General features: G+C 45.8%; 1 protein-coding gene across 1 annotated transcript in view; it reads right to left on the minus strand.

The window, feature by feature from the left end:
* ITGA9 (integrin subunit alpha 9) overlaps nucleotides 1-14,233 on the minus strand; it is a 296,310-nt gene that overhangs the window by 261,067 nt on the left and 21,010 nt on the right. The window contains exon 5 of the mRNA XM_054019618.1: nucleotides 515-582. Within this exon, the coding sequence (XP_053875593.1) occupies nucleotides 515-582 (68 nt within the window). The remainder of the gene's footprint in view (nucleotides 1-514; nucleotides 583-14,233) is intronic.

The following is a 14,233-nucleotide window of genomic DNA, read 5'->3' on the forward strand; positions in this document are numbered from 1 at the left end:
TATTCCACAATACCAGTTTGAGACAGCAAGAATGGATAAGGCATCAGAAAACGGTGTTTTCTCTAAATTTAAGGACTATTAAAAATCATTTCATTCGGGGGGGGGGAATTTTAAAACAAAATTTAAGAGAATAAATAAAGTGTAAATCCCGAGATAGAAACTGTGGGACCTATATGGTTAAAATATTCCCTCAGGATAGTCTTCAAAGTTCATTAATTCTTCCCTGGGGGTACTCAAGCATAAATCCATTCATGTGGTTCATATGTATTATGTAATGTATGAGACTTCACAGTGACGCATTTCCAGAACTGTGGGAGGAGAGACATTGTAAAAGGTGGGTGTTTGTTTGCTGCGTTATTGAAGTCAGAACATTATAAAAGGAAATATGCCAAGTGCATTGAATGCAGCTAACGGCGCGTTTCTGTTTCCACACCCCTTCCCAGTGTACATGGCAAAACAAGCAGGAAAATGCATCCTCAAACTTGAACTTTTCATCAAAACCACCATTACCCACCTCAGTGAAGAAGCCCGCTATTCCAGCCTGACACGAGCCATGCTCTTCCCCGTATTTCTTCTTATACTCTAGATTGGAGGGGGAGGAAGAAAACAAACCACAGTCATGTCATTCCGTGCCAGCTGTGCGCGGCTCACAGTTCGCTGAGCTCCCTGCTTCATTCCACATGTACTGCTGAGTGCTGAGCCACAAAAAAGACTAACTGGAGCCAAAGGAGGAAAAACTCAGGAATTCAGTGAGCCTCGGAAATTTAGGCCTCTCTTCCGCAGTACATGTATATTGCCAAAATGTACAGTTGAGCAGTCTTTGCTGAAGAGGAACAGCAGCAACAAAAAAATCCCATTTGTGATCATAAATGGCTACAAACTTTCAGCGACAGGACAGGAATAGCAGGACTATAGCAAGAGGGCAAAAAAGCAGACCCAGGAATTGTAGGTCTCAGTGGTATATACCAGCAGCAACAATATTGCCTATTAAATTATAATTGTGTAGTTTAAGGCAATACACTCTTCTGTTCCCAGCTGAGCTGTCCAGCCACATTGCTGTAAATGTTGGCTAAAAGTTACAAAAGGGAGTAGGACCCCTGGATTCTCTCTCCAGATCTGTCATTCACTTGCTGTGTGGCCTTAGGCAAGTCACTTAACCTCTCCTGTGCATCAGATTTTCCATCTGTAAAATAGGTATAGTAATACTCAACTATAACATAGCGGTGTAGTTTTATGCAACATAGTGTGGTGAAGCTTAGTATTTATAAAGTGCTTTGAGCACCACGGTTAAGAGGTACTATATAAAAGAACAAAGTATTACAATACTGGTGTATTCAGCAAACCAAACTAATCACAACCACCCTCATCTCAGTCTTATTAGCAAATAAAATCTAGGTCTAGTGGCAGGACACTGCATCCACCCAAAACAATAAAAGAATGCTGAGAGGAAAGACCTGTGCATTCATTCCCACTTTCATATTGCCTACAATGCAATTGATAACACACTTCATCCCTTCATAAGGTTTCATTTCCAACTCTAAGAGATACCAAAAAACATATACCTCAAATTCATCAAACTTACATTCCAATGCAAAACCTTAACATTGACTTCATATGCTTCTGGATTAACAGGTCAATCATACATCACACTGACTGTCACAGCTTCACACAGCTGAGGAGTTATTCTGCTGTAACACTGCTAAGCAGGGCCAGATTAACTTTTTGTGGGCCCAGCGCCAAACATATTTGTGGGCCCCCATTGGGGAAATAGGGCATGTGATGGGGAGTGGTCCACAGAGCGAGAGGCCGGTTGGGGGCAATGGGGCGCAGCCCAGCGGGAGTGGCCCCACTCATCCCAGCACAAGGACACAGTTTACAACCCACAACTGCTAGACACATACTGGTCCGCCCAGCCCTGCGCTGCCAGCGTGCCCCTTCTACACTGCCCCCCTGCCCAGGGCCCTGCCCTTATGCCCAGCACCCCCTCACCCAGAGACTTCCTCCACAGATCCCTATGCCCAATGCCCCCGGTCCCACTATGCCCAGCATCCCCTGCCCAGAGACCCCTCCCGCTGACCTCCTACCACAACTGCACAGCACCCTGCATACCATACCCCCTGCCCAGCTCCCCCACCTACAGATCCCCTACTGTCCAGCACCCCCTTCACAGTCCCACTAGCACAGCTGTACGGCGCCCCATATTCCTGAGGGAATTTTGCATCAAATTCTGTGCATAATATTTTAAAATTCTGCAATTTTTTTTTTACAATAAATAAATGTGGGAGCTCCGCCATGGCAGTGGGGAGCACAGGCCACTGAGGTGGGAGAATACCTTGCAGCCTCCCCCGCCCCCCAGGGACAGGGACTTGGCAGTGAGGCTGAACCTGACCCTGACATAGCACAAGGGCCAGGCCTGCCACAGAAACACCCTGGGGCCCTGCCCCTTTTGTGCCAGGCACACCAGATGTGGGCAGGGAGGCTCAGCCTGGCAGTAGGATCCAAGTGCAGATGGACTTAGTGTGTGTGGGGGATCCAGATGGGGGTAAAAGGGTTCTGTGTGGGGCAGTCTGGGTGCAGGCAGCTCAGTGGGGGATCTGGATGCACAGGGAGGTTCCAGGTGCAGGGGCAATGGGAGTCTGCAGGGGGGACCAAGTGAAAGTGGTTGGAGCTCAGCGGGGGGGAGGGGAGGGCTGGGTGCAGGGGAGGTGGGGGTCCAGGTGTAGGTGGTTGGGGCTCAGTGGGGAGGGTGTCAGGGGGCTCATCAGGGTGGTACAGATGCAGGGGAGGGGAGGCTTGTCAGGGTGAGGGTTTGATGGGCATGCTTAATAGGGGAGCCCCAGCTGCTGCCAAGGGGATCTGCATGCTGGGCCCCCACTTCCCCTATCCCCTTCCCTTTCCCATCCCATCATAGGTGCGGACTTCTGGTTTTGCCAGTGGGTAGTTAAGGCACAGGCCTGGGGGCCAGGTGTTCTGGGTTTGGTTCTCTGCTCTGCCACAGACTCCCTGCTTAGCCTTGGGAAAGTCACTTCACCTCTGGGTGCCTTAGATCCCACCTGCCAAATGGGGCTAATGCTGACCCTGCCTCCTAGGCTAAATCCATTCATGGCTGTGTCATGATGGGGGAAAGGAACATACCCAGGTTGGTTGATTTGGGCTGAATTTCTTCACAGACTGAGAATGAGAGCCAGCTCCACATAGAGGGGAACAGGAGAGAGAGGGGCTCAGGCCAACTCCACACAGAGGGGAGTTAGGGCTTCAGCCCTGCATCTTCTGCACTAGGGCAGCTGGGGGCTTCAGCGCTGCATCTCCCACTGGGGTCAGGGCTCCTCCTCCCTCACCCCTTCCCCCTCCCCCCAGCGCAGCTCCGGTCGGGGCTCCTCCTCCCCCTAAATCGCCACTGTACCCACCAGCCCTAGGCTAGCTGGGCTCCCTTGGGTCACCTGATGTCTGCTGTAGCCGGAGTGGAGCCTGAAACCCTACAGGTGGACGCCATGGCCACCAGCCCAAGAGGTGCAGGGCGGTTCCCATTGCAGTGGCGGGGCTGGGGCAGAGCAGGGGCGGGAGCTTTGGGGAAGAGGTGGGGTGGGGGCAGGGACAGTTTTCCTGGCCAGCTGAGCCAGCCAGGGGATCCGGCTGGCCGGGACCCCTTCTAACTCTGGGCCCAGCGCCATGGTAAACCCAGTACTGCTGCTAAAGTCATTGTCAAGGTTTAAACGGAACTCTGTAATGGCTTAGGAACCTAAACTATGGTGCAGCTATCATTGCATTCAAGCTACATGTACTTGGCCTCTACCCTTTTTGGAAGAAATGGAATGTAAAATGGCTGCCTGTTTGAGCTTCAGAGCCAAAATTGCTCAGATCATCTGTAAAGTGTGGGACAACTCCAAAGGAAGCAGTGCTGCCCACACAATAAACCAAGCAGCTGCATGGGTGGCCAGATAAAAATTTCTCCTCTCTACTACTATTTATTACCATTCAGTCTTTGAATCAGAAGCAGGACCCCTGAAGTGTACAGAGTGCTTCTTCAATCTGTACAAGTTCTTCAGCCCTTATCTTTGAGTTCCTCTCTCCACACTGCCAACTCCCTCCCACGAGCTCCAGCTTCAACACCAAAACTCCTCGCTCTCCACCTGGGCCAGAGGAAGTATTTATTGCTGTACCAAGGCCTCTTACTGCTAAAAATTAATCTGTCCCCTTTTTATTCAAAACACTCTCCAGTTATTTTCTAGAGACAAACAGGAACCATATCTCCTAAAACAAACACCCCCAAACTCTCAAAATCTGAACCGGAATCTTCACAATGGGCCAAATCAAAACCTGGCATCCAAAACACCCTGAACTTTGGAGTGTTTAAAACCCAGATCTGAATCCAAATTTTGACACGTGGGCCCATCTCAGTTTTCTGAGCTTTATTTTCCAAGCTTTACCAAATGAATGAATGTACAATTGCAACATATTGCCACTTCCTGCATATTACAACATCTTCCCCTGGATAAAGGGGGCTCCAGGGAAACAGAGTAATTGAGTTTCTAAAAACATTGGCCATATAGCCTGGTAACACTTCACAATAAGTAACCATTAACTCCTTGCTAAATTACAAAGGAATTTACAAGGAACTGCTTGGCATGTTACCCCTTTAGAACCAAATCAGTTCCTCATGGTGCGTGTTATTCTACTGAAGACCAAAAGAACTTAATAAACCATTGGTTTCTTCATGGAAACCTTTTTTAAAACATGTACTAAAGGAAACAGTGACAGGACTAACAAGTAATTACTTCAGCATTTCACACTAGTAAAAACACCTAAGGTCTAAACAGTTGAGTAGGGAAATGAATGACATTTTGTCACAGCTGAGGGCTCTCTCAATTTTTCAGAATCTGCTAAAATTGCAGATAGTGCTGAGAGTGACAGGTCTGATGACATAATCAATTCAAAGTACATCCTTGAGCCTCATGGTGCAACACATGTATAGATAACCCCTGGATCCACACAGTGGGGTTCTATGTGGGCTCAGGGTCCACCAGCATGGTGCATCTTTCAGGTTCAGAGTTTAAGGCAGCAACTCCACTAGGAACATATGAAAATTTACTTTAAAACTCAAGTTCTCAGGGCAGTTCACCTGTATCCCACCACTTTATTACTAGCCCTGTACAGACAGTCATTTAAGGAGTTAGCCTCTCCTTGTACGGGAGAATTTTGTATTTGTTTATTAAAAAGTGATCTTTTATGTGATGAAGACCAACCGTCACGGCTTTTTCTTTCTAGAATTACTTTTCTGGGACGATGCCAGGCAGGCAGGAATGTCACAAGAGCCCTTCTTTGTTAGAGTCTGTCTTTCATCCTTAAATAGGACTGTGCCAATGTCTGTCACATATTCTTGATCTGTCCAACTCGAACCCTTTGATTCCCACCACAGTAACGTATTTTTATTTAAATGGGACATGCTCATCCTGTGGAAATTCTCTCCTCACCCTGACTCTGTACCTGAAAAGTTGCCCTGTAATTTTTCATGGTCACCCACTTATGGTCTGATTCCATATCCTATACATCTGGCTCCCAGGAAGTGTCAATTTTCCAAGACTTCAACAGCTTTCCATAGGCTTTTGCAATGTAGACACCTAACCCTTTTGAGAAGAAGATAGCTGTCTTCTTTATTATTTTAAAATATAGCTTCTTTTGCTGATGAAAGGTACCAGATAGGTAGCCCTGGAAAATGATCTCTGTTGTTTATCCACAGGACAGATGCAGCTCATGTAGGGAACGCAAAATTCCCCACGCTAGTGCCTCGGCTCTAATCTAGAGGGATCACTTCTATGAGGGAGAAGTTATTTCATCATCTCAACTCACTGACTCTTTGGCCTGCTGAGATTGCTAAAATGGATCACCCAGGTGCTTAGCTAGAGTAAGTCAGGCTAGCTCCACTGAGCACAACAGAACTACACCGATTAACACCTGGTAAAGACCTGGCCCAATGCCAGTGTGCTCATTACTGGAGTGAGACCATCATTTCATTGCGCACACAGGCCACCAATCATTCACTAGGCAAGTAACAGCTTTCAGGCACTACCAACTTTACCAGGACCAGTGACTTGGAGATGAAAGACTAATCACTTATTAATAGAGATGGTCGGGAAATTTTCAACAAAATGATTTTTGCCAGAAAATGCCAATATATTGAAACAAACTTTTTGCGGGAACATATCGGTTTCGATTAACTTTTGTTGGGACAGGTTTTCAGGTCAGAGAGAGAGAGAGAGCGAGCGCATACGAGTGTGCACCACCCATTCCAGAACAGCCAATAGCCCAGTTATTAGGGTACTAACCTTAGATGTCAAGAGATACAAGGACTTGTTCCTGAATCTCCCACATCACCAGTAAAGGCCCTAACCTAGGGTTACCATATTTAGTGCCTCCGAAAGGAGGACACTAAAGGGGCCCCAGCCCCGCCCCCGCCCCAACTCCGCCCCCTCCCCAAAGTCTCCGCCCCCTCCCCTGCTTCCCGCGAACATTTGAGTCGCGGGAAGCCTGAAGCAGGTAAGGGGGGGTGTGGGGGGAGGAGGCACGGCCCACCCCCGGCCCCCGACACCGCAGGTCCCCAGCCCGACCCGGCCCAGCACCCGAGCCCCCGGGCCCCTGGCCCGGCGCCTGAGCCCCCGGGCCCCCGGCACCGCCGGCCGAGCCCCCGGCCAGGCCCCGCTCCGCCGGACCGGCACCGCATGTCCGATTTTCCCGGACATGTCCGGCATTTTGGGATTTCCCCCCGGACGGGGATTTGGAGCCCAAAAAGCCGGACATGTCCGGGAAAATCCGGACGTATGGTAACCCTACCCTAACCACCCAGCTATAGAGTCAGTCATTCCCTCTGGCCCAATGAATATTTAATTATTGACACCAAGGGGAACAGCTCCTATAGGAGAGATTAAGATCCACTGCAGAATAGCTAATAGCCCAATGGTTACAGAACGGACCTGGGATGTAGGTTTACATTGCCGCTCTTCCTCTTTCCACACCAGAGACTTGAATCTCACTCTCCCACATCCCAAGTGAGGGTCCTATCTAGAGGCACTCTCTTTTTCATTTACATGTTTTGGACGTCTCAGTTCTGTCTTGATGAACATGAAAATTTGAAATCTTGAAAACATTCATGACAGAAACACCATTTCCCACCCCACTCTATTCATTAAACAATCTTCTCCGATCCTCAGACTTTTAAAAATTGGTTTAGCCCTTCATTTAGGAGAGAAGATGAAAAAAAAATTATTATTTTTTTTTAAAAACACAGCTTTTTTAAAAAAGACACTCCATGTCTTCCTGTTACGGAGCTAGAACAACTGCTGCATGCCAGTCCTGTTGACATTTTGATAAACAAATGTTTTATTTCACTATAAAACTAATAGAGCTGGCTCATGGTTTAGTTGAACATGTTCTCCAGGAAAGTCACTGTACAATTCAGCTTTCAAAAACCAAACATTGCCAAATGTTCACAAAATTAAATTAGAAGATTTCAGGCAGATAAGGATATGAATTAGCCCCAATAGCACAGCAAAGGATGAAAGTCAATTAAAACATAATATTTCCAGTTCTAATATTTTCTCCTTTTTCTGCTTCTTCTCAGTTATGTCCAGATTGCAGAGATACCTTTCAACACAATCTGTCATGGGTTTAAAAATGTTATTGCTCTTTATTATTTATAAAGCACCCAAAAGCATGCTCCCATTGATTTCAAAGGAATTTGCATCAGACCCGTATAGGACAAATAAAAAGACAAAAGGTGAAATCCTGCACCCACTGAAATCATGGGAGTTTTACCATTGACTTCAATGGGGCCAGTATTTCACCCACAGTTGCCACACCAAAGAGCTTAAGGCCGAATCCTGCAAACACCTACGGACATAAGTGATTTTATCCACAAAAGTAGTCCCATTGGGCTCAAGGGGACGTGTACTCACTTGCATAAGTGTTTGCAAGACCAAGTCCTAACTGCAAATGAGGGACCACAAACAAATGTAAAACAAGAGAAAGATGAGGAAAGATAAAGGCTTTAGCAATAGGTGTGTGAAGTCACTCAGGTTTGACATACATACCTCTAGATGTTTCCAGAAAGATTTTTGGGCACAGTGCAGCTGCGCCAGTTCAAGTGACTAACCATCCAAAGTACGATCTAGGTATGGACTCAGGCGACTAGGCCGACTCACGCCACCATGGCTACATTTCTATTTTTAGCGTGCTAGCATGGCTATGTCTACTTGAGCTGGAAATTACAACTTCTGGCTCCAGTGTAGACATACCCCCACAGTTGCCTGTTGAAGGTGTTCTGCTGTGTATAAATATTATATATTCATTGGGCCAGAGAGAATGATTCTATTGTTCAGTGGTTAGGGCACTTCCCTGGGCTGTGGAAAACCCAGTCTCATTGCTCTAATGACTATTTATATATAAAGTGGAACATCTTCAAAAGGAGAGTGAGTGACTATACACCACCCAAGAATATCCCATAGCCCAGAGGTTAAGGCACTCTTACTAGAGGGGGAAGAATCAAGTTCACATCCTTTCTCCACATCAAGCAGAGTGGGGAATTGAACCAGGGTCTCCCACAACCTACGGGAGTGTCCTAACCACTGGACTAATGTTTATAAAGGAAGTGATGGCACCTCCTCTTCCTTTTTTGTCAATGGCACCCAAGTGCCAGGAAAAAAGTTGGCCAAAAACTATTTGTCGAATGTGTGTCAAATTCATGAATAGTTTCAGATCAGCCAAACTGCATTTTTCAGCAAATAAACTTAGTTTTGTCCAGCTTTAGTTGAAAACCCCTTGAAGTCAATGGAGCTGCAGGGCTGACTTTGGCCTGCAATGTACATTTTTAAACATTCAAAAAAATATACTTCAATAGACAGCATTAAGGGAGAAATGAAGAACCTATTATTGTTAATGAACTGAAAACATAAAATTAGTTCTAAGTTAACAGTGGGTAGGATTTGTTGATAGACATAATTTTGCAACACATTGGACTGCGTCCACTGAGGCTTACATTTTAATAGGGCGCACTGTACAGCTTTATGTGATGCGCAGAGTTCAGTGTTTCCAACTCACTTATATGGCCAATACTGTCTGTTCCAAGCAGTAAGTCTATATTTCACACAAATAACTGATTATGCTCTCCTTACATCAGTGGGCACTGGGGAACTCATCCAGTCAAGTAATTTCTGAATTTGTATATAACCACAGCAGGCTGTTATACTGCCTGTTGTCAATGAAAGGGGGCACTAAAGCAGTTGAATTTGAATGAATACTACATCCATCTCTGACAATAGAACATGGAAAAAATAAAGTGGGTTCAGAACCAGACTGATTTGGACCATTTCATAAGCGTAGCCTTGCAGTGCACAGAGCTATGTCCTCTCTTCTACCTACCGCCATACTTGTATCGAGCCCCCACACAATCGTGTTATCTTAGCACTTCCATATGTGTAGCTCAACTTATCCTCACAGTACCTTGTGAGATAAGGTGGTATTAGCCACATTTGATAGAAGGGTAACTGAAGCATGGAGACTTTAAGGTATGTCTACACTGCAGCTGGGAGCAGGCCTCCCATAGCTCATAGACAGACATGCACTAGCTCCATTGGAGCTAAAATTAGCAGTGTGGGCATGGTGGAACAAGTAGCAGAATGGGCTACCCACCCAAGCTCAGGCAGGCTTGTACTCAGGAGATTAGCCCATGCTTCTGCTCGGCCCACACCATCCACACTGCTCTTTTTAGTGCTCTAGCTCAAGCAGAGCTAGCACATGTATCTACCCAGGCTGGGGGAGACACTAGCGTAGACATATCCTATATGGTGTCTACAGTACGAGTGTGTGTAAGTCAGTGGCAGACCTGAGACTAGCACTCAGGTCTCCCACTTTCCAGCCCAATGCCTTTACCCCAAAGCCATTCTTCTGCAGGTCACTCTTCCCCCATCACATCTCAACTGCAATTGCTGTCTGTCGCCACCTGTGAAGCACTGTTAGTAAATGCAACTGCCTTGATATCACTGTAACTGAAACCCTCGTAGAAGCCTTCATCTCCTCTTCCCTCGACCATTGAAACTGCCTTCTCTATGGTCCCCATACACCCAAATTCTCAGACTCCAGCATGTGCAGAACGCTGCGGCCTGCCTCTCACAAATAAAGACAGGCTCAGTCATAATACCCTTATCCTCAGAAAGCTCCAATGCCTCCCCATTTCATCCAGAATCTAGCTCAACATTTCTTTCCTGTATTCACAGATCTTGCCTCTCTGCTTCCCTGCTCCCTCCGCTTATCTAGCATTGGCCTCCCTTATTCTCTCCACAAAATCTTGCTACTGCTGGTTCAAGATTTCGAAAGACGTTGACAGTTACAATATAATGCCATTTTTAATGTCTGACAAAGTTGATGTGATGGGGGTGCTTTCCCTCACCTCAATGCATGCTTGTCACCACAGCTGGGTGAAAGGTTTCAGACAAATAGTTTATTTGCTTAAAAATGCAATTTTGGGTCAACCTGAAACTTCTAGTGACTATGACATGAATTCACTGGATTGTTTTGAACAAAAAAATGTGTGCGACTTAAGTGCCATTCAGAAAACCAGAGGAGAACACACTGGTGGCTCCCCCCTTATACTCAAATGATTAGGGCACTTACCTAGGATATCGGAGACCTGGGTTCAAATCCCCACTTGGCCTGATTCAGAGCAGGGATTTGATCTTGGGTCTCCCACATTGCAAGCGAATGTCCTAATCAGTGGACTAGACAGTATTCTGGGCAGAGTTTCTCTCACTCTCGCCTGTTGAAGTTGTTCCACTTTCTATAAATAATTAAATAGTCATTCGGCTACAGAACGCGAGAACAATCCCATAGCCGGGAGGTTGGGGGATAACTTGGTTCCAACCCCTGCTCCTGTGTCTTCCTAGTCACATGAAGTAATAACTGTTGGCAGGATTAGACCTTCGGTTGTAAGCACCTACAGGCTTCTCATTCATCTGTAAAACACTGTGCACCCTTATAGTGCTACAGAATTAATCAATATTTACAGAGCTGGGCAGAGCAGCTTGCTCAATGCATGAGCCATGAGTAGATAAATTCATTAAGGGGGAGATAGTCAAAAGGCAAAAAGGAGAGTATTGGGCTGATTTTCAATAAGAGTCGGGTACCTAAGCGCCCTTTGAAAAGCCTCCATCCCCCTCCTGCCAATCAATAAACTTACAAGATAAAATAACAAAAGAAAAGATAAACCCTGACCGGTTTGGTGCGCATCAGAAAGCCAGGAGGAGGACTCTTAAATCACAATCAGAAAAAGAGCTGGATGAGGAACTGGCCCTTCCTGCCCCAAACCAAATGAAACAAAGTATTGCTTAAAAGCATTAGCTCCCCCTCACCAAAAAAAACCACACAATAGGAATTTAAAGCAACACAGATAGCTGTGACGTGTCCTCAGTCATTTGCACTGGGAGCCAAAGACAACATATTTAATCCCAACCTCTTCTTTCCTGTGTTTCAGCATTTCACCACATTGGATGGAATGCTAGTTGTCTTTATGGCCTAACACCCTGGTATTGAGTTTATACCACAAAGCCAGGGGGGATCAGAGTATGGCTCTCAGAAAACTGGTAATAGATAACTGGCCATTCTATGTCCAAGAGGGGAAAATCTCTCTATTCCTTTGGATGGACTGAGTGGGGATGAGTACTGTTCCTATATTCTTTAGCCACCAGAAATTATTGTTTAAGTTTCCCACCTCTCTCCTCCCCTCCCTCTGATCCTTACACCACAGAACTAGGAAACCATCTCATCGGTCTGTCCCCACCTCTGTTAAATTGTCTCTTATAGCAGCAGCAGCCCTTTATCTCTGCCCATTAAGTGAGTCAGGGGACAGGATGGCTGGGGTCCTAATTTCCTTGTAGGCCACATTTGGCAGCCATTAAAAGCAAGGACAATCAAGTCAGAGTATAGCTTGGAAGGCCTTAGCTTTGTGCCCCACAAAGCACTTCAGTTCATACAAATCAGATTAGCTCCTAGCCAGAAAGATTCCACTTAACTAGCAGGCCTTCTGCTGCTCTCATTAGCTCTCAATAGCTTCCAGACTTCTGTCAGCTGTTTCAGGGAGACTGGAGAAGAATAAGACACATCGAGACTACTATCTTGTTTCATGACTGCCCTCCAGTAAGGAAGTTTCCATTTCCTCTTTTGTTTTCAATTATTGAATCTGTATTATATGGCGAATTATTACTAAATACATAGCATACATTAACGATACATCTGCTCCATGTTCAGCGGTTAGATGCCTTTCATTATAGCTTATGTGGCAAATACTGCACTGCCTATATAATTGTATCTTATACTGTTCCAATTATAGATAACTGAAGTCCCAGGGCTTGATCTTGCAAACGCATCTTATAACTTGGAATGGTGCTTGTGAGCATGAGTATTCCCGTTGGCTTCAAGCACTGCCCCTAACAGCAAGTGTTTGTGGGAAGAGGCTCTTATTCTCCAAATACCTTAATTACATTGTGCATATATTATTTCTACCACATTCTTTATTTCTTTCCTTCAGTTTGGCTGTGCTGTTCACTAAAAGGAGGATTTTTTCCTTTACTTTCTGAAAGCCTAAGGGGGAAAACACTAAGACCATAGGAAGGGAGGGTTCCAGTTAATCCTTTCAATGACTGATCACAGCAGTACCTTGTGTTTGAAGAATAAGCCAAATTACTTTATAGAAACCTGAAAGTCACAGAGGTAAACAAGAAGCAAACTCAGTCACCCTTGGTGATACTGTGTGACTTGATGCCTAACAGTGGAACGAACAAATCAATCCCAAACCTCCCATTTTCGTTCTAGCATGCAATGAAATTAAACCAATAGCATAGTGCACTAAAACTGCCAATTTTCCACTGGCCGCTTCACAGATACTGGGCCCACACATTTCTATTTCCTAGCAATTCCTGGCAAATAGCCTGTCAGACTAGCAGCCGTTTCACTCTGAAGCCATGATGCACAGAGAAACACGAGCGATTGTCTCTTCCAGGAGCTGCCTCTCTCCAATTATTTCAGACTGACAGTTTTTAAAAGAACCCCCGGGTGGTGAAAAGGACTCAGAGGAAATGTTGGAAGTGATTCTGCATGTGGAGTGGAGGAGGAAAAGGGGGGTAATAAAAGTTAATATTGCAGGATAAACTATGCATTGCTTAAGTATTGTCTTGGCCTGATCCTGCCAACAGGAAGACAAGCAAATGAAAGAGGACAGTATTCAGGATAGGAGGATTTTATGGCTTCCTCACATTTTGTTATAGATCGAGTGAAGCGGTGGGTTTAAATATGGAATCAAAACCATACAAGTTTCAGATGAATATTTTTGGGACCTTCTACTGATGCTCAAAGCACAAATGTTTGCTGTCTCCAGATGGGCATAGATTTTTTGAGATTGGTTACATGGGTTTCCAATGCAGCCTATGAGAGCTGGGCACATGGTGGGTAAACAACTCTCCAGACACGCACTGCAATATACAGTTTATCTAAGTTTGCCAGTTTTGTTATGAGCTTTGTCTTCAATGTACTGGGTCTGAACAATCTCTAGGTTTGGAGCAAAACCTAAAGCAGCAAGAGACACATCCATTAGCAATTGAGGAATTGACAGACATCTACTGTGTTAACTCTGCCCCACTTACTAATGTCAGCAGCCAGCCTGTCACTGACTGCTCCTGATATTGGAAATCAAAGGCAGTGAAGTGTTGCCCACATCAAACTCCATCAAACCCATGTGCTTTTTCAGTCCTTGAAGAGGGAGGGAGGATTAGTGTAGACCAATGGTTCTCAAACTTATTTGATTGGGCCTCCCCCTCCTTTGTGTCTGTAGTCATTTACACACAGAGTACACTTACCGCCACCCAGCTCTGAAGGCAGAGCAGAGAGCAGCAGCCCAGCTCTGAAGGCTGCACCACGCCAGCAGCAGCTGAGAAGTAAGGGTGGCAAAGTGATATTTGTCAATATCACTTTTCACAGCAGATTTAGTGCCCCATTGGCACCATTACTTCTGCACTGCTGCTGCAGAAGTAAGAGAAAAGAGTAGGAGAACCAAGCCTGGGCTGCCTCCCAAGTGAGGGACTGGGCTGGGTCGGGGGGGAGGAGGGAAGAAGGAACTCAAGCTATCCCCTTCATCTCTGCCTCCCAGGCATGCACCGCCCTTCTGCACGAGCCCCAGCTCTTAAAAAAAAAAAAA

Source organism: Malaclemys terrapin, chromosome 2 (genome assembly GCF_027887155.1).
Source record: "Malaclemys terrapin pileata isolate rMalTer1 chromosome 2, rMalTer1.hap1, whole genome shotgun sequence".
Lineage (NCBI taxonomy): Eukaryota > Metazoa > Chordata > Testudines > Emydidae > Malaclemys > Malaclemys terrapin.